The 23,195-nt window shown below is 39.7% G+C and overlaps 1 protein-coding gene across 1 annotated transcript in view; it reads left to right on the top strand.

Annotated features, from left to right (window-relative positions):
• SNTG1 (syntrophin gamma 1) overlaps positions 1 to 23,195 on the top strand; it is a 472,569-nt gene that overhangs the window by 267,112 nt on the left and 182,262 nt on the right. The window contains exon 4 of the mRNA XM_059901577.1: positions 6,380 to 6,514. Within this exon, the coding sequence (XP_059757560.1) occupies positions 6,380 to 6,514 (135 nt within the window). The remainder of the gene's footprint in view (positions 1 to 6,379; positions 6,515 to 23,195) is intronic.

Here is a 23,195-nt window from a genome sequence, read left to right as displayed (position 1 = left end):
TACACAAAATGTTTTGATTCATTGATTTGAAACATACATCAAATTCTGTCTAAGGTTCAGCTGTATTTTACAATGGTGACACCGTTGAGGTCCTCTTACCCTTACTTCTGTAGTAGGTGTTCTTGCTCTCTGGCAATGATCCCTTGAGGATCTCACCATTTCAATGCTGCCAGCATGGAGCAGACCTTCTCAGAACCGTCAGAGCAGTTCCCGCGTGTCTGCCACATGCTGGCCGGATTGGAAGTGGTGCAGGACTCTGGTGCCCTGAGGATGATCAGATCGCCCTGAAGATGGACCGGAATCAAAGAGTTTGCCAGAAATTCACAGTCCTAGAACGTTTAAGTGGACCTGCACCTTAAAGACAATTTAGCTTAACTCTGCCACTTTGCAGATGAGCAAATGGAGAGGTCTTACGAGAATGCTGAGTGCCATTTAATGAATTAGGTAAAAGCAAAACCATAATGTATAGCTTGGAATGCCTGAGTCTAATTTTGGGCCTCTTTTTGAAGTACTACATTGCTGAAAATTATATCAAAGATACATTAAATGAAACTTGTTTTCTCTTGACTTTCTCTTGACTGACAATAAACTACTAAAGATGAAAATTTGATATCCACGTCCATCAGACAGATCCAGATAGAATATTACCACGCAGATGCCAAGAAGTCTCTTCTTTGTGAAGGAACAGAAGTGTGGCTAGATAAGTTTCATTTAAACATCTTAATTATCTAATACAGACTTTTTTTTAAAAGAAGGGTTATTTATTGTTTAAAAAATTCTTCTCTTAAAAAGAAAATGTTGTAATTATTTTCAGTAATTGGGATTCAAAAGTCTGACAAGAAGCAAAAATGAAGAGAGAGAATACAATCAGGACAAATGCAAAACCCACATCATAGAAGAAAAAGTGTATGCATAGCCAGGCAAAATTACTGACTTCTCCGCCTTTAAAAGTGTCGTCAAAATAACTATGTGGGGGCTTCCCTGGTGGCGCAGTGGTTGAGAATCTGCCTGCCAATGCAGAGGACACGGGTTCGAGCCCTGGTCTGGGAAGATCCCACATGCCGCGGAGCAACTAGGCCCGTGAGCCACAATTACTGAGCCTGCGCGTCTGGAGCCTGTGCTCCGCAACAAGAGAGGCCGCGATAGTGAGAGGCCCGCGCACCGCGAAGAAGAGTGGCCCCTGCTTGCCGCAACTAGAGAAAGCCCTCGCACAGAAACGAAGACCCAACACAGCCATAAATAAAAAAAAACAAAACAAAACAAAAACCATGTGTTCCAGTGAACCAACATTCTATCTTTAGTGTGGGGTTTCTAGTAGTTCACTTTCATATCCACATTCTTTAAAATAGGATCACATCTAGGTGTTGAGTATGAAAATACATATTTCTCTGTAACATATATTTAATAATTTAATAATTCATGCACACATATAATTTAGTCTCATATAATAAAATATAATCTGTGACTATGATTCAATCAACAAATATTGAAAATCCCACTATGAATAAAAGACTGTACTGGGTCCTATAGATTAATAATCCTTAAGTATGAAAAGAGTAATAACTTATTAAGATTTTCTTTAGATAACAGCATATAAGGTGAAGTCAGATGATGTGACATGGAACTAAATGTCATGGAAGTCACTACATGTCATGCCTAAATACACGATTAATTGTTAGGTGCATGTATTTATTCAATGAAAGCCCTGAGTTCCAAATATTAAGGACTCATCTTTGGATGGAAGGGTCTCTGAAGATTTCAAGGAGATACAAGTCTTGTTCAAGTGCCTGAAAAGTGGCTGGAATTTAGCTAAGGAGGAGGCCAGGTAAGACACCATCGCAGCAGGGAAAGGAAAGGGTAAAACGCAGTTGAAACATCTTGTGTGAAACGGCGTTTAGTGCGCCGCTACTGCAAGATGGTACAGTATAAGGAATTACATATCACTCACAACGATAGGCCTACAGGACAAGCTCAATTAGATTTGGCAACCAAAATACAGAAATATGAGGATTCCTACAAGACTATCGTGCATAGGATGGTCTCTGCCTAGTTTCTTGCAGTTTATTATATCTGATATTGCAAATTCCACACTTCAAGGTTAAAGGAACACGGATATTAAAGTTTCATGAAAACGCAGTTTGTGTTCTTTCAAGGACTAGAGCCTAAATTAAAGAGGTCTTAACTTTCAAGTAGAAAGTGGGTGATAGTCTACTTTTTAAACTTCCAAAGGTACTTGGTTTATGCGAAGCATACGTTCTTAATAAGTTTACATGTGAGGTTTGTTTTTCAAACAGAGGGTAAGTCCATGTAAATTCATGAACACACTTCATTGATTCACAGAAAACAAGTCAATGACTAGATGTTTAAACAGATTGCCTTTTAAGTAATTAAGAGGTACTGCCTTTTAATATTCCTCTAAGCAAATAGTCTTCAGTGTGGGTTTTGCAAAATCCAGCTGCAATGTAGGACCATCCACCAGGGACAGGAAAACAACCTTTGAATGTATTTCTCACTTTTCAAGGTCTACGTGTGCTTTATAATTACGTAATGTATTTGCACACTATATGTAGCACATGCATACATGCATTTCCTCACTCATGCGTGGTGCATCCCCAGTTTAAAAAGTCTGAAGACAAATGACTGTTATGTTAGTAAAGAAAAAGAACTTGAGTGCAGGCCTTAAGTTTATACTAAAATGTGGGACTGATCATTATTTGAATGATTTTTTTAATTTTTTGAACAATCTCAGTCCACAGATCTGTAAAGACTTTGCAGCCCTCAGTGTTTTAGTTTGTGCTGCACCGGTGGCCACTCTTAGTGTCCTGTTGCCCATTCTCAGCCCTGTAGCAGTCCTTGCGGGATGAGCCCATGTGGGTCAAGCCTCTCCCGGTATCTGCTGGTGTCCTGTGCTCCCTCAGCAGCCTAGCTTTGGCAGGGAAAGCATCCGTCAGGCCCAGAGTGGTTTCTGTCTCATTTTTCCCTCACTGGCCATCGCCCTGATCCATGAAGAATGGCTGGTTCAAGATGGTGTCCTTCTCAGAACTCTCTGCACTCCCATAAGGAGATGCTTGGTAACCAAAGCGCTACCTGGTGAAAGACACGGATAGCCTTGTCCTCGTGTGTGGGAAGATTGGGGGGAGGCATCCCCTCAAAGGCCTCTGCAGGAGGGGACCAGGGCCAGGGGATGAGAGCCTGGAGCCTGGAGTCTGGATCCGGGCAGCCCAGGTTCACATCCTGACTCGCACCCATCTCTGCGCCTCCGCTTCTGTCCCGTCCACGAGGACGGCTGCCCTGGGTTATCAGAGTCAAGGGGATTAGTATTTCGGGGCACACAGTCCGAGTGCGTGAGATACATGCCCGCCTCTCACAGTGGTGGTGCCCGTCCAGCAGTGCTGCCCTGCGCTGGGGGTGCCCCGAGTGGCTTTCACCCCTCTTCCTCCATCTACTGTAGCAGCTCCGGGTCGGATCCAGTAGCTTCGCGTCCCCAAAGTTCCTGCTCAAGGTTTACGTTTCTGTCAACAGGAGCTATGTTCTCACTTCCCCAATCCCTATCTATCTTCTCCTCTGCTGTAGGAAATACATTCATAAGACCTAACTCTAAACGTTTATGTTATTTCACCGCTCTTAGATTCCTCCGTGGCACCTCCCGCCCGTTCACACGCTGGGTGCACCATACAGGGGCCTGCCCGCCCCGCCCCTGCCCTTCTGGCGCGGCCCCTCCCACATACCACGGGCTCGGCCTCGGGGCTGCGTTCTCCATCATCGGGGACCATGCATTCTCATGTTCTATATGGACCATGCGTTCTCATGCCTCTATGTGTTCACTCAAGTTTTTCCCTTTTGGATAAAATCACTTTTGCCTTCTCTAATTATTGTGTTCTTGATTTATTTTTTCAAGACAAGCCACACATTTTTCTATCTACAGAGCCTCCTCTAATGCCCCTTCTCTCATGACTAGTTAAGTCCTTTCTCTATGTTGCTCCTGTATCAAGTGCTCAAATATCATACTGCATGTTATTTATACATGTGCATTTTTAGAAGTAGGAATACTCTGAGGCCAAAGGTGATTGTCTAATTCACGTCTGACTCCCTGTTAATGTTACACAGTATTGGCAAAGTGGATGTGTGTGTCGGCTTTTTCATGTATTTTCATGTCCATAAGCTGAATTTTCATAATAGAATAAATGTAACATCTGTAATGCCTGGAAAATGTATTTTAATGTGAATATGTTGTTAGCTTCATTATCTCTCAGTTTGTTATTTTCTCCAAACAGCTATGTATTGGTGTGTGTATATATATATATATATTTAATTCTAACAAAAAGCTGCCTCATTCTTTATTTTCCTTCACTCTTGTCCTCTGAAGAGTCAAGCATGGGCTCCAAGTCTGTGTTCTGTTTTCCAGACAACCGTCTAATAGTTAGGGGACATTTCACACATTACTTGAGTGAATGGAGCTTTGACCATATCAGAAATGTGATGAGAGAAACCTCATAGCTGTGTTTTAGTTCCTCAAACTTTCCCTGGCGACCTTTGCAATCTCTTTGATGTGTAACAATTATGTATTTATGGGGTCTCAGGGAAAAGCCCCTCTTTCATCCACAAGTCGAGACAGAGCCTTATTTGTGATTGCCAGCTATTCCATTACACTTCCGGGGGAAAAATGGCTTGGAATGTACGGTACATCTAAAAATCAGCAAATGTGCCCAATTATGTTCCCTTAGCTTTGATATAATCTCCTGCCCCTCTCTCACATGCATCTCAGAAGTTCCGATGTTGGCCCCTGGCCGAGATCACCTTGTAAGCATGAGAGACTTTTCCACGTGAAAAATGTACAAAAATTGTGTCTGTATTAAGGAAAATATAATTTGCTTTTGCTGACATTCTTTTGTCTTTTAGACATACGCACTTGAGTTAAGCTGTGTGGTAGATTAATGAATACGATTTAGGGGCCCCAGCTATGTACAGCCTCAGAGGAGGGACTGATGCCATCATGGCTCCTGGAAAAGCTTGTTTTTCCTTAAAAGATATTATAACACTTACAAAATAATTACAGACCAATTTAACATTGTATATAATAGAGGGTATAATGGTATGTATTTTCACATGGGAAAAAGCAATTTACAGAAAGAGTTATCTCTGGAAGTTGCGGTACCTAAGTATATTCTCATCAACATGGAACATTCTTTTAAAGAAACAACCCCCTAGCAATCCACATGTAATTTATATTCCAAGGGAAAGTCTCATATTATTTGTCTGGGATTTTGTGCTCATTAAATAGTAAGGATAAAAATGTATTTCTGTGTACTTCTCCCTTTATCCAAATTAAGAATGGCTCAGTGGTTATTAAATGAAAATGTAATTTCCAAGATAGTCATTGTTTTTGTTGACTTTTTAGTTCAGAGTAACAGCCAGCGAGTATATTCTGTTTCAAAAGAATTTCCATTTGCATCTCTGATAAATGGGACCATAAAGTGCCCTTGCTAAGGAGAATATTTTCATTTATCTGGCGAATATTATAACCCTGGCCTGCTTCAGGAGGGACAAGATGTGTGGACTCGCTCTGTGATCACTAAGCTGATGGTTTAAAGCCATGCAGTACAAGTTTGGAAATATTCACGGGCTGTTTTCACAATTCCCAAAAATGTGTGAAGCAAAAACAGTGGGAAGGGAATCAAAAATCTTGGGTCTCAAGCCAGGCTGTGTCTCAGTTAGCTGTGTTAATTCAAGCAGTTCTTCACCTCTTTGTCCTGGTTCCCTCCTCTGTGCAAAGTGCATGTGTGCTGGTGAATGGGTTGATCAAATAGTGGAGGGTAGAGGAGATAAGAAGGTATGTTTACAGGTTTAAAATTTTGTGAGACAGAAAGTAGATGAGTGGTTGCCTAGGACTGGATGTGGGAGGACGGGGAGATGGGATATTAGGTTTCTTTTCAGAGTGCTCAAAATGGTCAGAAATTGGTTATAGCAATGGCTGCATATTGCTACACTAAAAACATTGAATTGAACAGTTTAAAGGGTTGAATTGTATACAGTGTGAATAGCATCTCAATAAAACCATTATGAAATTTACATTTAGACTGTAAGTATTAAACAAAACTTTCACTGTTTTTCAAATATACTGTATAAACTGTAATCCTTACTTTTCAAATCTTTGTGGGGATTTTCTCACATAATCTCTATTATCTAAGGTCTACTTTATGTGAAAAGGTTATACTTTTCTGTGTACCTGTATTAAGTTTCAGACTCATCAGAGCGCATTTTCCCTAGCTTTCAGATGTTATTCATCATGTTTTGCTATAAATAAGCCATAAAATTATAATCTATAAACTAAGTATCTTTTCTCTGTTTTGCTTTTTTTTTTTTTTTTTTCTGTCTGAAGACAAAGACAGGGATTTGTTTGCTGCAGGATGGTAATCAGGAGCCTTTCAAAGTGCGGCTACACCTGGCCAAAGATATTCTGATGATCCAGGAACAGGATGTGATATGTGTGTCTGGTGAGCCTTTCTATTCTGGTGTAAGTAGCTCTTCCTTCCCTTGAAGTTTTCTGGGGTTCTTTTGTTGTTGCTGTTAATAAAAATGTCTGTTCACAGAAAATACTTAATATTCTTTCTCTTACTTTCAGAGCCAGTAATTTTTGTTTTCAGTATTAGTAAGCAGTGTCCTCGTATAAGGACTTGTACTTGGGTCCAAAGGCGTACATTGGGCCCATCTCCAGCTCGGTGTCTCATTGACTCCGAGTTGTCGTTGTGTGCCTAGAGTGACACTTGCATTTGTAATCAGGAGAGAGTGGGTTCTACACTTCAACACCGAGGACTAAATGAGAACAGCGTATGGCAGTTTCCCTGCCCTGATCGCGTCTTGCATCACAGTGAACCTTCAGAGGTGGTGCAAGGTGGAGCCCAAAACTCTTGGCATCTGAGAAGCGGGAGGCTTTAGGTAGTGGCCCCGGAACTCTGTGCCAAGGCTTCTCCCCAGGGGATTGTGCATGACTAATCCTGTGGGCCTCCTCGAGAGAATCAAGCTAGGTGCTGTAGCAAGCTCTGTCTGTGCTCTAAACAGTTAACGTATGACCCTGATACTGCTCCAGTCTCTGAAGGAGCCATGAATGGTCTCAGAACCCATCGGTCTGCTCCCTGGGGCTGAAGTACAGCTCTGGAGGACGTCCTTAGGTGTGTTAAATAACAAAATTTTAACTGCGCAAACTTAAAGCTCTAATTAGCTTCGTTCAATGATCCATGAATTGGGCGGCATCCCATCTGCCAAGCTGTTTAAAAGAAGAGGTTTTCAAAGGGAGAAAGGGGGCAGAAAAAGGAAATTATTCCCAAAGAATGTCTTGTTTCCGTGGAGGTTGTCCTCCTACGGGGAATAGATGGGGTCTGTGAGGGCAGGAGGTTTACTCACTAGCGCTGACCAGGGAATTCCAGGTTGACTGGTTAAAGGTGACAGTACTGGGAGAGGCTGAAACTTCAATTAGGTTAAGTATTAAGTTTCAGTCTGGTGACATGGTCCTAGCACAAGTGATTCCATCTTGGGCCTGTTGTCTCTTTTTTAACAATTTTCCCCTTTTGCTCAGACTCTCAGCTTCTCTGAGAGATGTGATCAAAATGTAAGGCGTGAGCGCCCCTCTCAGCTACTGCTCTGAAGCTCTCGTGGTTTTATCTGATCCTCTGTGTGGTATCGACAGGGCATGCTGTTTTGTTTAATCCCTGGGACATTCACGGCTTCGGGTTCACAATATCTAAGTTGGTCATTCTCGCTGTTCCTTTTCTGGAGTTCTTGTATTAGGGAGATCATTTACTTGGTGGTTAGTGGCCGAGAACTTGGATTTAAAGCTCTTAGGAAAACACAATTCACCAGGGAAACTACTATGATTGTTATAAGCAAGATAATCCCCAGTATTTATAGTGTACTTTGGAGTCATGGCCAAGACCCAAACCAATTGAAGTCAAATAAGTCATAGAAAGATCCCACTGAAGGAGTCACCTTTTTAAGCCAAGTTTCTTGATCTTATGTACGTGAGTGTCAACTTCCCCAGAAGTGTTAATCCAGGTGTAGCAGGCGGTGTTGGCCACGGCACAGACACCTCCTGGCTCAAGCTAAAAGCTAATCAAGGGCTGTCCTCTTATCAAAAACAACTTTGGCCAGAGAGTGGAAGGATCTTTGCTGGGCAGCTGTTGTTTTAATAGTGGATTCTGCAATACTTTCAAGAGTTAATGAGATGTTCCTAATCGGAGCCTCATTTACATTTACTCCTAACCAGAGAGGGACAGCCCTACAAAGGAAGCAAACCCTGAATCATGAATGCTTCCTGGTAATTCCCATCCGAACCTGTGGCTCAGGACTGGAAAGGTGCCAGTGGTGGAGGCAAGTAAAGTCTTAAGGGTGAATAGACCATGCAACAGTGTTTCTCTTGCCTTGTGTGTTTTCTTTGCCTAGGCGGAGCTTAGATGCAAATTTCCCCAAGTTTGGGATTGTTAGCCAGAGAGAGGGGTTAACAAACCATGGGGTCTCTAGCATTCTGACAAGTACAGAAACCTGTACTTGTTAAAAGTCCTTTCCTGGGATCTCCTTGAAGATGAAGTACTTTTGCAGGAACACTTTTGAAAAAACATTAGAGTAAAACAATAACTGTAAATGACAAAGGATTCAAAACTGCTCATTAGTAAAAATCTGATGAGAGTTCATTGTAATGGAATTGGCAAGGGAATGTGGTTATTTTTTTGTAACATACAACATTTTAAGATAATAAATAGAATTATGACTGATAACATTATACCAGGACATATCAGATTTATAGGAATTTTATACAATTCAGGAACACTTATAACATATACCCATACAAGTACAGCATAAAGAAAGCTCAGTATTACTTTTTATTTGGCAGTATTTCCCATATAACCTGTCAAATAAGCCTAATTAGCCTAACGTCCCCCCCTTTCATGAGGAGAGAGAACAAATCTTTTGAGATGTTCCAGGGGCCCTCTGGAACATCCCAAAGTTATGTCCAGGTCAAAAAGACATTATTTAGAATCTTAATTTGGGGAAGTTTGTCAAAAATATCGAATGGTTTGGACACTTGACTAAATAGAATCACAGATAAGTATGAAACAATATTTAATGATACATTTAATTAAGTGACAAAAGATTTCAAAGGCATATATAGAAGGTTACATTGTTCTGAGCAAAACAACTCTTTTAATATTGAGAAGACTTGGTTTACTTAAGTAATCAAAGACCAGATGATAAAGATAACAGGAAACACAGGAAATCATTTTGATAAAATACAAAAGTTTTGCTTTCTAAGTGGATTACCTAAATGGTAAAGAAAAATCTTTCAGAATATCTTATCAAGAACAGATCAATTGTCCAAGGAAACTTTGTCATTTTATCATATAAAAGAAAACTAAGTTTTAGTGTTACATAAGTACACTGTTGGTATTAAAGCTTAATTTAAAAACATTTATAAAGATAACAATTCAATTTTTAGCTAACTTGACCATAAAAAATACTCTCCCTCTCTCTCTGTCTCTCTCTGTTTTCAAATTTCTGTGTCCATTGTTTGTCCTTTTCCTCTTTTGCATTTTGAAACAACCAGCTTTATTTTAGGAGAAAATTACTTTCTTTTTCCCTAACAAAAATGAATCTCTATATCCATATCTTTTTTTACCCCAAAACACATCTATTTTCCTTGCATCCAGAGTTGTTTCTCTTATAATTTCTAGTAGTTTTAACTCCATATATTAGAAATTTTAACCCTAAAAAGCTTTAATTTTTAGTGAAAATAAATAAGTAAACAATTGTGAACTGTTTTTTACATTAGCATTCTGTGGCTTGTAAATATTTTTTATAAATCTGTAAATCTGTAACTATTTTTTATAATTTCTAGAAATGCGTGTTTTCTCATAGCAAACTTCTCAGCATGGCACGGGACTTGTTTATTAATAAACCCAAATATCTTTAGTTTTTCTGTAAAAGGAAGTGGAAGTAGATAAACCTGTCTTCAATAATTAGTGTTTCAGTATTTTATCTTGTTTGGAAATGATCTGGATATTCAAAGAATTTAACTTATCACTTAACTTAGCAAAACTTTAAGGTTTCAGGTTATCAAAAACACTTAGGGAAATTAAAAAGTTTTCATCCTACGTACATCTATTTATTTAAATTATTCTTACAAGGACTACCCAGAAACACTTCATTAGACATTGGACAATGTCAGTCATTATTCTGAGTTATTTTTCTGGCTGACAATTTTTGTAATAGAGATAACATGAATTAATTTGGTTAGTAAATTCAGGTAGAATAAAAGTTTTATTTAATGCTGATAACTCTAAAGACGTGCTTATTTCAATTAAACCAACAGCCTTGCACTAGCTTTTATATTTTCCCATATCACGTGAATCTGAAATTCATTCGGGTTAGTTTCTGTTATATTTCTGAGAATTTCATTTATATAGGAACTTTGTTTTATTTAAGCCAATTAAATAGAGCCTTTTTACTAATTATCTTTTGCAGTACCATCAGTAGTAGGAAAATATCACATAAGATACATATACATATACCCACATAAACATATAGACAGACATAAACTGAGACCTCATAGATTATGTTTTACTAGTTACAAAAGAAGTTGGATCTAAGTTGCTTTTCTGGAAGATGGAATAAGTAAAGGCTACCTGCACAGATGTCTAAAACTAAGTTTCAAATGACCTTTCCCTCTTTTGATTTTTTTTTCAGATAAGCATTACCTCTCTGAAGTTTGTACTTTAAAATTTACATCTTAGAGGCACAGAGAAAGAATGCAAGTTACAAGCCTTTTAAGATAAATAGGGGAAGTTTGGGAATTGGTAAAAAGGAATAGGTAAATTTTGAATTGCCTCTTTAGCGGCAGTTTTAGATTTGCAAAGATTTGTAAGATGAGGACAGTTGCCTTTAATTCCTCAAGGAATTTGGTTGCAACTTAAATGACATCATAGGTTGATCCACCCATAAATCCTTTACAAGGCATTAGAAGGTTTTCTTTTTAAATTTTAATTTCTGTTTTTCATAGTTGTTTCAGGAAATAATGTAGCAGTCTCCCAGAAAGCCCACAGAGCCCTGTCAGCTTTGGGAGGGGCCCAAATGGGGGTCCCCTTTGAGGGTAGATACGGTGTTTGTAAGGCCACTGACTTGGCTTTGTTTATGGTCAGTCTTCTCTTCAGAGGGAAAAGACAATTCAGACAGGTTAGTAGAGCAAGTACTGCGCTCCAGCAAAGGAGGAGAGAGGGGTCACCAGGGTTAGGTCAGCCTCATAGTCTTTCTCTCTTTTTGGGCGGGGGGGTACCTCTTATGTTCTTAAAATTTTATTAGTGTTTTGCAATGAACTTTTTAAAAATGAAGCTACATGTATACCTCATTTTGCTGCACTTTGCTTTATTGCACTTCACAGGTATTGTATTTTTTACAAATTGAAGTTTTATGGCAACTGTGTGTCGAGCAAGTCTATTAGTACCTTTTTTTAACAGTAGTTGCTCACTTTGTGTCTCTGTGTCACATTCTGGTAGTACTTGCAATATTTCAAATGTTTTCGCTATTATTATATTTTACGGTAATCTGTGATCAGTGATTTTGGATGTTACTATTGTCATTGTTTTGTGGCACCATGAGTTGTGCCCATGCAAGACTGTGAGTTTAATTGGTAAATGCTGTGTGTTCTGACTGCTCCACTGGCAAGCTGTTTCCCCATCTCTCTCCCTCTCCTCCAGACTTCCTGTTCCTGACACACAACAATGTTTGAATTAGGCCAAATAATAACCCTACAACGGTCTCTAAGTGTTTGGATTTTAAGGTTCCCATCTTTACTATTTATTTATTTGTTTGTTGGTTTATTTTATCTTTTTTAAGCTAAGCCTTCAGTTCTCATGGAGCCAAACCAATACTTGAAAGGGATGTGCTGCTGGGCTGGAGATTGTGTGATGGTTTACTGTGTACTTCGTCACACAGAAATTTTCTTGAGGTTGGCGGGTGACCTAGCGTCTGTCTAACCTGTTCTGACCCATTATTCTAGCAGAGGAGTCTTATCCTAACACAGGAGGCTTTGGTGGCAAGCGTTCTCACAGCTCTTAAATTCTTGACTCGTACCCACCAATTTTTGTGGCTTTTTTTTGGCTTCCACGATCCCCATTAGCAATAGCCTTTATCTACACAGAACAAGACAAACAAGCTCATGCACCTTAACACACCACCAGCAATTCCCAGCAGTGAATTCCCAGCAATTCCCAGCAGTGAACCATCAGAGCCCAGTAAGTGGGGACTGGGGAGGGGACCTGGAGAAAGGGGTTCCAGACGACTGGGAAACGCGGGCTGAACCCAGGGCCGGGGCCTGGGGTTCTGGATGGCGCCCTCTGCCTGCTCAAGCTGGCCCGCTGAGCCCTGGACGGGAAGGCGGATCAGACACCGAGTTCGGAGCCGAGAGCTCTCAGAAACGTGGTGAAGACAGTGAGCGCGAAGGCACCTCCGGGACCGCGTCTGTGCTCGTCATCGTCCCCAAAGCCTTCAGAGCCACCTCTGCTCCTGCGCGGGCACCAAACCTGATAAACAGCGAAAACCAGCGGAGTACATTTAAAGAGCTGATGGGCTTTATTCAAAAGTTCATGAATTGGGTGGCACCCCATCTGGCAAATAGAAAGGCGCTCCACTGAGCTGCAGAAGGGGAAAGGTTTTTAAAGGTGGAATGGGGGAAGAAAAAGGAAGTTATTAACAAAGAATGCTTTGTTTCAGGGAAGGCCACCCTCCTAAGGGGAGTTTTAGGGGTCTATGGGGCAGGATTACTCTCCAGCCCTGAGCAGGGAATTCCAGGTTGAGTGGTTAAACCATGCGATAGTCCTGGGAGAGACTGAAACTGCACTTAGGTTAAGTGTTAAGTGTCTGGTGACGTGGGCTTAGCACAAGGGACTCCATTTGGGCCTGTTGTCCCCTTTGCAATAGGTGATGTTAAATTGAGTTTGACAGAACAATTTTATCATAAAACAGGAAGTTTTAAAGTTTATCATTGATTGTGCAATGACATTGAAGACATCACCTTAACAGTGTTGTCATGTATGATTTCAGAAGAAAACTACAGCAAGTGTCATGCAGGCAGCACCCTGGATTCCCTAGACATCTGTAGTGGCTTAGCAGGTAGATTTAGTTTGTAGCTCATTAACAGACTTATTTTGGAGTGTTTTGTTGGGGTGAATAATGCTAAACTTGAGCTTCCACCACACTTGTCACTAACATCCTGTGGAGTCACACCGGGTCCTAAATCAACAGGCTCCTGCTAGCTAAAGAAAATGCACATTCTGCAGACTGTTAACTATTCTTTTGTCACAGACCATTTAAATTATCCTGAATCACGGTTCTGGCTGTCAAGGCTGATGAAATTGTTCCCACGGGGTTGCCCTTTCTTTCCTTTAGTTAATAAAAGAGTAGTGGTCAATTTCTTTCTTCCTTCCTTTCTTTCCTTCTCTTCCTTTCTTTCCTTCCCTTCCTTCCTTCCTTCTTTCTTTCTCCTTTTTTTTTTTTTGGAAAAGATATATTACATATATATGTTACATACATATATACACATATGTTACATATATCAGAATGATACAGAGCAATTGTCCATCAGGTAGAAATGTGAAAGCTTCAGTTACTATAAGAGGAAGAAATCACCTTCCCTTGTGCTCAGAAATTGAATGTTTGGTCCCTGTCAGTCTCCCGAGTGACCCGCCCCCTAAGTCACAGGAAGCTGTGTCTGTCCCCGGGATATTATCTCTTTCAATGCTGCCCTGAAGGAACATCAGATTTAGCCAAGGCTGGTTTTAAATGTTGGCAAAATATTTTAGAAGTCCAATGAGACTAAAATCAATATGAGATGGCCGCATATTTCATCACAGAGACACCAGTTTCAAAGGTGTTGCCAGTAAAAGATAAGAAAATCTTAGAGATTAAAGTCTAAATATGGCAGAACTACCAGATATATAGCGTCAATATAATCAGTAGAGTTCTAATGAGCGTCGTTAGGATTTAGAATCAACAAAGTTAAGCAACTTCCTTTAGTTTTCCTTGTGGGAGAAAACATGCAGTTAGTAATCCCACATGCGAAGCCATAATTTCCTGAAGGCAATGTTAAGAGAAGCTAATATCTGCCTTTTGCGGTAAGAGTCAGTGTTCACTCACATGTGACGGGATGGAATGGGACGGGCTGAGATGCAGAGAAGTCGGGGGTGAGGTCATTATCTGTGGAAAATTTGATCAGGAGAGAGATTGCAGCTACAGCGGGCTGTGTGCTCACTGGGGTGGATTCTCACCAGGTCAGCTAAGATGGCCGGTGTGTGTAGCCTCAGATTTTTTTTCTCTTTTTTCCCATCAAAGAGCCATTTAATACAGAAATCAGAATCTGTGAACACACACGCACACGCACACACACACACACACAACATACACATTATATATATTTTTCAAATTTAAAAAAGAAATCTCAATGCCAACAAGTACCTATTAGAACATGCAATACAATTTGATCTATTCTAAGTAAATATATTTGATTTTTCCCCAATCAGTTTTAGAGGTAAAAGGGTTCATTAGTAAGTAAAATTAAAACAGAAGCTATCGGCTTAATCCTGATGTTTTTTACATTTGATTCTATATTTATGAATGAAGCAATGAAGGGTATTTTATGTGTCTGCTTCTCCTTTTAACCTGTTCTGTTTTGGAGACAGCCATTCCAAAAATGCTGCTAATAAGATTAGGAAAGGAGAGGGTATGGATACTTCTAAAAATTAAAAAAAAAAAAATAGTTATAGGTAGGTCACTGTGGTCTAGCTCGCTGTGATTTTATAAAAGAAGGATGAACGAAGGATGATCTTGAACCTAGGGTGCTTTCTCTGTTGTTGTCAGAGAAGTTGCTAACTTCACAAGACAGTGCTGGAACCCTTCTCGCCTGTTCCTCGTGTGGTGTTTGTTTTTTCCAACAGTCAACAGTCCCCACTGGGGCCGCTGATGCTCCTAGATTTCCCAGGGCTTAAGCTGCAGTAGATGAGGAGGTCCTGGAAGGAAGACTAGTTCCAGTAAAGATGTTGTCTCCAGACCCCTGGTGTTGGCCACATGGGGATGGTCCCTCAGTGGCAGCAGTTGTGATAGGTCACCGGCAACAGCAGTGGTGCCCTGGCAACAACGAGGTCATGATGCTGGCAGCTCCTGGGATGGTGACACACAGACCAGATGCAGTAGACAGTCTGGTGTCATTAGTTGAAGAATCTTCCAAATGAAAAAGAAAATGAATGATCATATTTACCCCAAGAACAATAATGGTAGAGAAATGGGAGAAGTACACTTTATAAACTGAGCTAATTTTTCTCACGAGATCGTCGTTTAGGTATACAATGTATATAAAGGATATTAAGGACATTATGCTTAACATGCTTTGTAAAATGCAGATTTTTAAAGGCGTTTATCTATCCTGCACCGTAAGTTTTATTTTACCCTCAAAACAACTTTAACAAAAGATTTGCTTCTTACATATAAAGCAAATTTATTGACAAGTCGTAAATCTTTCATTTTTAGAACAAAAATATCATTTCTTTATTATATTACTTTTGAAGTTTATTGCCACTGAGTCTTTGTAAGAAACATCCGATTGTATGCCTGAATATATTATAATGATTACATGCACAATTACTGAAATAAAAGGATGTAAGAATAATAACAGACACTTTTTTTGAAATAGTGAATGAAATGCTTGAATAGACAGAATAACAAGTCATCACCATAATACATACTGAGTTAGTCTTCTAATTTATAAATCCTATTATGGTTGTCATACATTGGACATACACATAATAGATTTTGCCGCCTTAATAACCATGGCTTCTCAATCCAGATTGCTAATTTATTTGGTTTGAAATGTAGTTTATCTGCCAACTTGGATCAGCCTACAGTCACCAATCTGGGTGTGTCCCTTATTAATAGTATATTTTTAAATCCCTATTATTTTATGTTTAGCATTTTCAAATAACTCATGAAATAAAATCATTTTTCCTTTACTAATCTTAATACTTACAACTTATATGCACAGAGGTGGTCTTCTGGTTTGTTGCTCACTATTTGGTAATCTCTCTACTCCCGAATTATCCAAGAAAGGAATGCATTCTCGTAGGAAAGGTGATGTGCGTTGTCACAGGTGAGGATTAAGGACTGACGTACACGAGACCAGCCCCGCCTGCCAAGTGATGGTGCGTCCACGTCAACAGATAGAGCACGGGTGTTGACATTAGATCAGCTCTAAGCCAGATTGTTCCACTTACATATTTATAGAAATGAATTTTTATAACATATAATTTGAACTCACAGAACAAGAAGGATATGGTCACCCATGTGCCAATCACCAGTTTAAGAAGGAAAATGTTACCCTTCACTCTGAAGCCTCCCCTGCCCTCACTGATGCCCTTTCTTCTTTCCATAAAAAAAAAAAAAAAAAAAAACTGTTTTGCATTTTGTGTTTCTAATCTTCTTAATTTTAAGTTTGTTTACTACATATAAATAATATAACTCTTTCCCTAAGCTCGCTCTATCATGTATCTATCTATCTATCTCACATTGTGTGTGTGTTTGTGTATATGTATATGTATAGAATATTATCTATCTATCTGCCTATGTTCAATATATGTATGTAGATAATTGGTAGATAGATATTTAAAATGTTTTGTTTGGTGGTTTTTCTTTCTTTATCTTGTAAGAAGATTGACATTTTGCTTTATTTTATTATACATTGTTCCCCTAACTGTCAGGTTGAGGTAGAGTTTTGGAAAGTCTACCATCTGTCTACTTACGCTTTCTTCGTAGGGAACCTGACCCTTCTTTCAAGAGCATTGGATATTTAGGAATCCCCACCTGTGGTGACCTGCAGTTTCACTGTGATGCAACTGCGAAGATTTATTTTTATTTACTTGGCACGGGAGTCAGGAATTATGAGGATTTATGCATTTCTTCAATTCAGAGCAGTCATCAATCATTTAAGAAACTTCTGCTTATCTCCCTGTCTCTGTTCTTCTGTCCGGTCCTGATCTGTAGGTGGGCGTTACGTCAGCCCCTGAGTCTTCACTCTCTTCTGTTGTTCCTACTCTGCGCCTGATGGTCTGGCCTTGGAGGCCAGACGGCAACTCCCTCTGCTTTCCTTTCAGGTCAGGAACTCTCTCTCTGGTTAGATTTAGTCTGTTGCTTAAACTATGTATTGAAGTTCTGATTCTGGAAACTTTTTTTGCTTCTAGAAGCTCTAGTCTGTCCCATTTTATATTTGATGCATAATATTTGATATCACTATCGTACGTTTGATATCTCCTCCTGTTCTATTCATCATTCTAAAACTCCTACTTACATGGTGCGTCTGGAATTCTAGGATCTGCAGTCTCTACAGAACCTAATCTGCCACTTGTTCCTTGTTTGTCTGTTTGCTCTTCTGCTGACTCACTCGTTGTGCTCTGCGAATTTTCACCCTGAGTTCATGTCCTTTGGTGCCCTGTGGGAATTTCTTGGGTTTGGCTCTACAATGTGTTACAAAGACAAAATTCTCATTTTCATTTGTTTTTTCAAGGTGCCTGAGGATACTGGCGACCCAGGTATTCTTTAAACTAAAGTCTCTACTGGGGATTCGAGACCACACAGGTAGACTGAATCTCATCTCAAACCCACATGTAGACCAATTCATGTTTACAAATTCTCAGTAGAATTAGCTTTTAAATCTTTCATCCGGAGCCAAATTCAAAACGGGCAAATAGTGGTGGAAATGTTCCTTCTTACACACACCACGAGCCACTGCTCCCCTCCCTGGTCCTTCCAGCCGTGGGCCCGTGGTGTATGCCATCAGGTCACAGTTTGGGTGGAACCAACCTTCTTACCTATCAGGACACAATTAGTCTTCCTTTCTGACAACCGTGCAATTTTTTTCTTCTTATTGCCCTGGTTACACTTTGACATTATTTTTTGTTTGTGTGCCTTATTTTATTCATCATTTTGTTGTGTGTTATCCTAGAGAAAGAATTCAGTATATCTGACTCAAAGGAGTGTCAGAACCAAGGTTAGTTGTGTGTGTGTGTGTGTGTGTGTGTGTTACGGTGGAAAATCTATTGGTTCTAAAATCAGACAGACCCGGCTTGTCATCTCAGCCTGGCCATTTGCTAGCTTTGTGACCCTATGTGAGTTAACTTCCTTCTCTGAATCTCGGTTCCTGTGAGTGAGAAGGAGAGAACATCTAATTTACAGAATTGGCTGTGACAGCGTTGAATGTGACAGCATTACCGTAGAAGATTGTAGAAGTGAAAAATAAAGCCTGGGTCCCTTCTTCCCGCTTTCTGCTTTCTGACCATATCTAACTTGTATTCCTCTCAGTTCTATAACCTCACGTGAGGTCATAGTTGTTTCCTAAAGTAACTGATGGACCACTGATCTGGATATTTGTCCCTTTCTCTAATTCACTTTGCCTCTAATGATTATCCTGGATGAGCAATTTAAACTGGATAAGTAATCTTTCTGTATAATATTAGAAAACAAGACTTCTCACCTCAAAAGAATCATTCTGTGAGTCAGTCCTTTTTAGATGCAAAGGAATTTAATTATTATTGCTTCAAACCAAAGTGCTCTTAACATGGTATTAGTGAAAAGAAGCCTAAGGATATTCTAAAGTTTATAGGTTTATGAAGGTTATATTGCTTCATATAAATTATTTTAATTAAATTTGTAATACTTCAATGAAATTAAACATAGATTGATAGACTAAAATTTGCATTGTTCTGGAAATGAAGACTCATACAAACTAGGTGAAATGAAATAGATAATAAAGTGAAAATAAGGCCTATATTATTTATGTAAATACTATCCTACATGTTTAACATAATAGATTAAATAGTGAAAGTTTTGGTCAAAACTGTCATTTTTGGGCTTCCCTGGTGGCGCAGTGGTTGAGAATCTGCCTGCCAATGCAGGGGACACGGGTTCGAGCCCTGGTCTGGGAAGATCCCACATGCCGCGGGGCAACTAAGCCTGTGAGCCACAACTACTGAGCCTGCGCGTCTGGAGCCTGTGCCCCTCAACAAGAGAGGCCGCGACAGTGAGAGGCCCGCACACCGCGATGAAGAGTGGCCCCCGCTTGCCGCAACTAGAGAAAGCCCTCGCACAGAAACGAAGACCCAACACAGCCAAAAATAAAATAAAAAAAACAAAAAACAAAAAAACTGTCATTTTTGTCATTGGTATATTTATTATTTTTCTCCCTTGGAACTGACTTCATCAGTTGTTTTGTACCACAGATAGAGAAATCTGCTGTTTAGAAATATGTTGTCTCCTCCACCTTGCCCTGGAGAAGTACCGGAGGAGGCCTTGTGGAAAGTTGGGATTTACTGCAGCACGTTGATGATGAGACCACGGTGGAGGCCTCTCAGGGAGCAGTGGCCAGACAGCCCTGCACTTCCCACCCAGGCTCCTGTCAGCGGAGGCCTGGAGCAGCTGGAACTTTCCCACCTAGACCAGCAGTAACAAGGAAATTCTCACCTCGAATAAGGAAAGACAATCAACAGATGCCAACCTTGAAATGTCACAGATGTTACAATTATCTAACAAGGATTGGGAAGTAGCTGTCATAAAATGGTTTCATGTCTGTTACAAACAGGATTGAAGCAAATGAGAAAATAGAAAGTCTCAGCAAAAAGCAACTGGAAATTGTAGAACTGAAAACTCAACTGAAATAAAAACTCAGTGGATGGGCTCAAGAACAGCATGGAGAGGACAGAGGAAAGAACCAATTAACTTGAAGACAGAACAATAAAAATTACCCTTTCTGAACTAAAGAAAAAAATTGGTCTGAAAAAAATAAGGGACCCATGAGACTATAATGAAAGATCCAATGTTTATATCATCAGAGTCCCAGGAAAAGAGAAAGAGGTCAGAGCTCAAACAGTGCTTGAAGAAATAATGCCTGAAAACTCCCCAAATTTTGCAACTGACATAAACCTAAAGAAGTGGGGCAGATCTCAAAAGGATAAACCCAAGAAACCTGTGTTAAGACACATCATAGTCAAATCGTGAAAACTAAAGACAAAGGAAAAACTTAAAAGCAGCAAGAAACAATAATACTTTAGGACTAGGGGAAAAAACATTCAAATGATAGTAGAGTTTTCCCCAGAAACAATGGAAACTGGAAAGAAGTGGCACGGTATTTTTCAACTGCCGAAGAGAAAGAACTATTAACCCAGATTTCTATATATGCCAAAAATATCTTTCAAGGATCAATTGGAAACTTATGACTCATTAATAAAATGGGCAATAAAAATTGAGCAAAGGATTTGAATAGATGTTTTTATTACAAAGAAGATGTATAATTGGCCAATAAGGAAATGCAGAAATGCTCAACATCATTAGCCATCAAGGAAATGTATATCAAGACCACAATGAGGTACACTTTATATCCACTAGGATGTTTATAATCAAAAAGACAGATAAGAACAAGTGGTCCTGAAGATGTGGAGAAGCTGGGATCCTCGGACAATGCTGGTGAGAACGTAGAATGTCCAGCTGCACTGGTACAGCCTGGCAGTCCCAGTTTTCACTCCTTGGTATATGCTCGAGAAAAATGAGCACGCGTGTCCACACAGAAACTTGTCCACAGATGTTCATAGCAGCGTGATTCGTAATAGCCAAATCCTATAAACACCCTAAATGTGGAGGGAGGGATAAATAAAGTGTGGTATACCCATACAGTGGAATGTTATCTGACAATTAAAGAAACGAAGTATTGATACATGCTACAACATGGATGAACCTTAAAAACATCGTAGTTAGAAGACAGACACAAAGGACTACATACTGTATAATTTCATTTATGTGAAATGTCCATAATAGGCAAATCCACAGAGATAGAACATAGATTAAATGCCTAAGGTTAGAATGGGGGAGGGAATCAGGAGTGAGGGGTTCTAGGTACATTTTGGAATATTGAATACAAATGTTCTAAAATTGATTGTGATGACGGATGCATAACTGTGAATCTACTAAAAGCATCTAAATTGTACACTTTAAGTGGCTGGTGTTAAGGTATATGAATTATAGCCCTGAAGAGCCATTTTTAAAAAGACAGACAATAACCTTTGTAGGTTCACTTACCTATGAGTATTTCTATATGTAACCACCTCTATCCATATTAAGCTAAACATGGGTTCATACTGATACCTCCCCGCTGTCTTCCTTGCCCATGGACTGTTCTAGCCGCCCCCCTGCTTGTGTCTGTAAACTCCCACCCCACAGTGAGAAGCTGGTCCCCCCCCCAGGTGCTTGTTTAATTTCAGTGTGCATGCATAGCACTGTCAGGATTGTCACTACACCCTCGCGTGGGACAGCGTCATCAAGGAGGGTCTCAGCCCGTAGCCTGTGTCTCTCAGACGCCACTCGTTTCCAAAGTCGCTCAGGCAGCGCGTTTTCCCATCCCTCTCGGAAGGGGGCTGACGCACACCTGTAATGCAGTTAGATTACTTGTCACAGTTTGCTCTGGGCCCCCTAGCTTCCTGATGTGCATACGTGAAGGTGGACTGCTTTTTCTCTGAAGTTCTGTGGGGTTTGACAAATGCACAGTGTCATGTGTCCATTATTGCTGTATCATGAAGAATGGTCTCCTCGCCCTATAAATCCCTGTGCTGCATCCATTCAGCCTCTTCCCTCTGCCCGAACTCCTGGCAACCACTAGTCATTTCCCTGTCCTTTAGTTTTGCCTTTTCAGAACGTCTTACAGATGGGATCAGAGTATATATCCTTTTCAGACTGGCTTCTTTTGCTTAGTGATATCCATTTGAGTTTTCTTCATGTCTTTTTGGGCCTGGATAGCTCATTTCTATTTATTTGTTCGTTTGTTTATTTGTTGTTCATTCTATGAATAAACAGCATCTTGGTCACTTCAGTTTTTGGCAGTTATGAATAAAGCTGCTATGAACATTTGCGTGCAGCTTTTGCGTAAACATAAATTTTAAAATTAGTTGAGTAAATACCTAGGAGTGCAATTCCTGTACCGTGTTAGCTTTGTAAGAGACCCCCGAACTCTCTTTTGAATTCCCACCAGCAAGGAATGAGAATTCTTAGTGATGAGAATCCTCCCCAGCATTTGATATTGTCAACGTTTTGGGTTTTAGCCATTTTAAAAGGTGTATAATATTATCTCATTTTTTAACCTGCAATCCTCTAATAAATTTTGTTGAGCACCTTTTCTAGAGCTTTCTTTCTAGCTGTATATTCTTTGTTGAGGTGTTCGCTCAAATATTTTGGCACTTTTAAAATTAGGCTGGTTGTTTTCTTGCTGAGTGTTGAGTTCTTTGCATATTTTGGAAACAAGTCCCTATCAAATAGATATTTTGCAAATATTTTCTTCCAATCTGTGACTTTTTTTCACGCTCCTAACAGTATCTTCAGTAAAGCAGAAGTTTTCAATTTTAATATTTCCTAACATCAAATTTTTTCTTTTATGGACCATGCTTTTGGTGTTCCTTTTAGAAGCTCATTGCCAAACCCAAAGTCATACAGGTTTTCTCCTAGAATTTTTATATCAGATTGTGATTATGTTTAGGTCTGTGATTCAGTCTGTGTTAACTTTTGTGAAAGGATAACATTCATGTTTGGATTCCTTTCTTTCTTATTTTTTTGGGGGGTGGTTATTGAAAGACTATCCTTTTCTCCATTGAACTGCCTTTGTTCCTTTGTCAAGATAAGTTGACTCTGTTTTTTTTTCTTGGTTCTATTTTTGGGCTTGCTGTTCTGTTCCAATGATCTATATGTTTAGTCTTCAAAAAAATTGCACTGTCTTGATTCCTGTAGCTTTATAGCAAGTCTTGAATCAGGGACCCCATGTCCTCTGGCTTGGTCCTTCTGCTTCAACTTCGTGTTGGCCGTTATGGGTTCTCTCCATATAAATCTGAGAGGCAGCCTCTTGATACCCAGAAACAACTTGCTGGGATTTTTATTGGGATTGTATTGATTCCATAGATCAAGTTAGGAGGAATCGATATCTTGAAAATATTGAGTCTTCTAATCCATGAATATAAGGTATCTCTCCTTGTTTATCTTGATCATCTTTGATTTCTTTCCTCAGAGTTTTATAGTTTTCCACATAGAAAACATTACGTGTTAGATTTATACCAAACTATTCCCTTTTTAATGGGCTATTG

Source organism: Balaenoptera ricei, chromosome 17, assembly GCF_028023285.1.
Source record: "Balaenoptera ricei isolate mBalRic1 chromosome 17, mBalRic1.hap2, whole genome shotgun sequence".
Classification (NCBI taxonomy): Eukaryota; Metazoa; Chordata; class Mammalia; order Artiodactyla; family Balaenopteridae; genus Balaenoptera; species Balaenoptera ricei.
The sequence above is the reverse complement of the archived record's forward strand: the minus strand, read 5'-3'. Positions and strand labels throughout refer to the sequence as shown.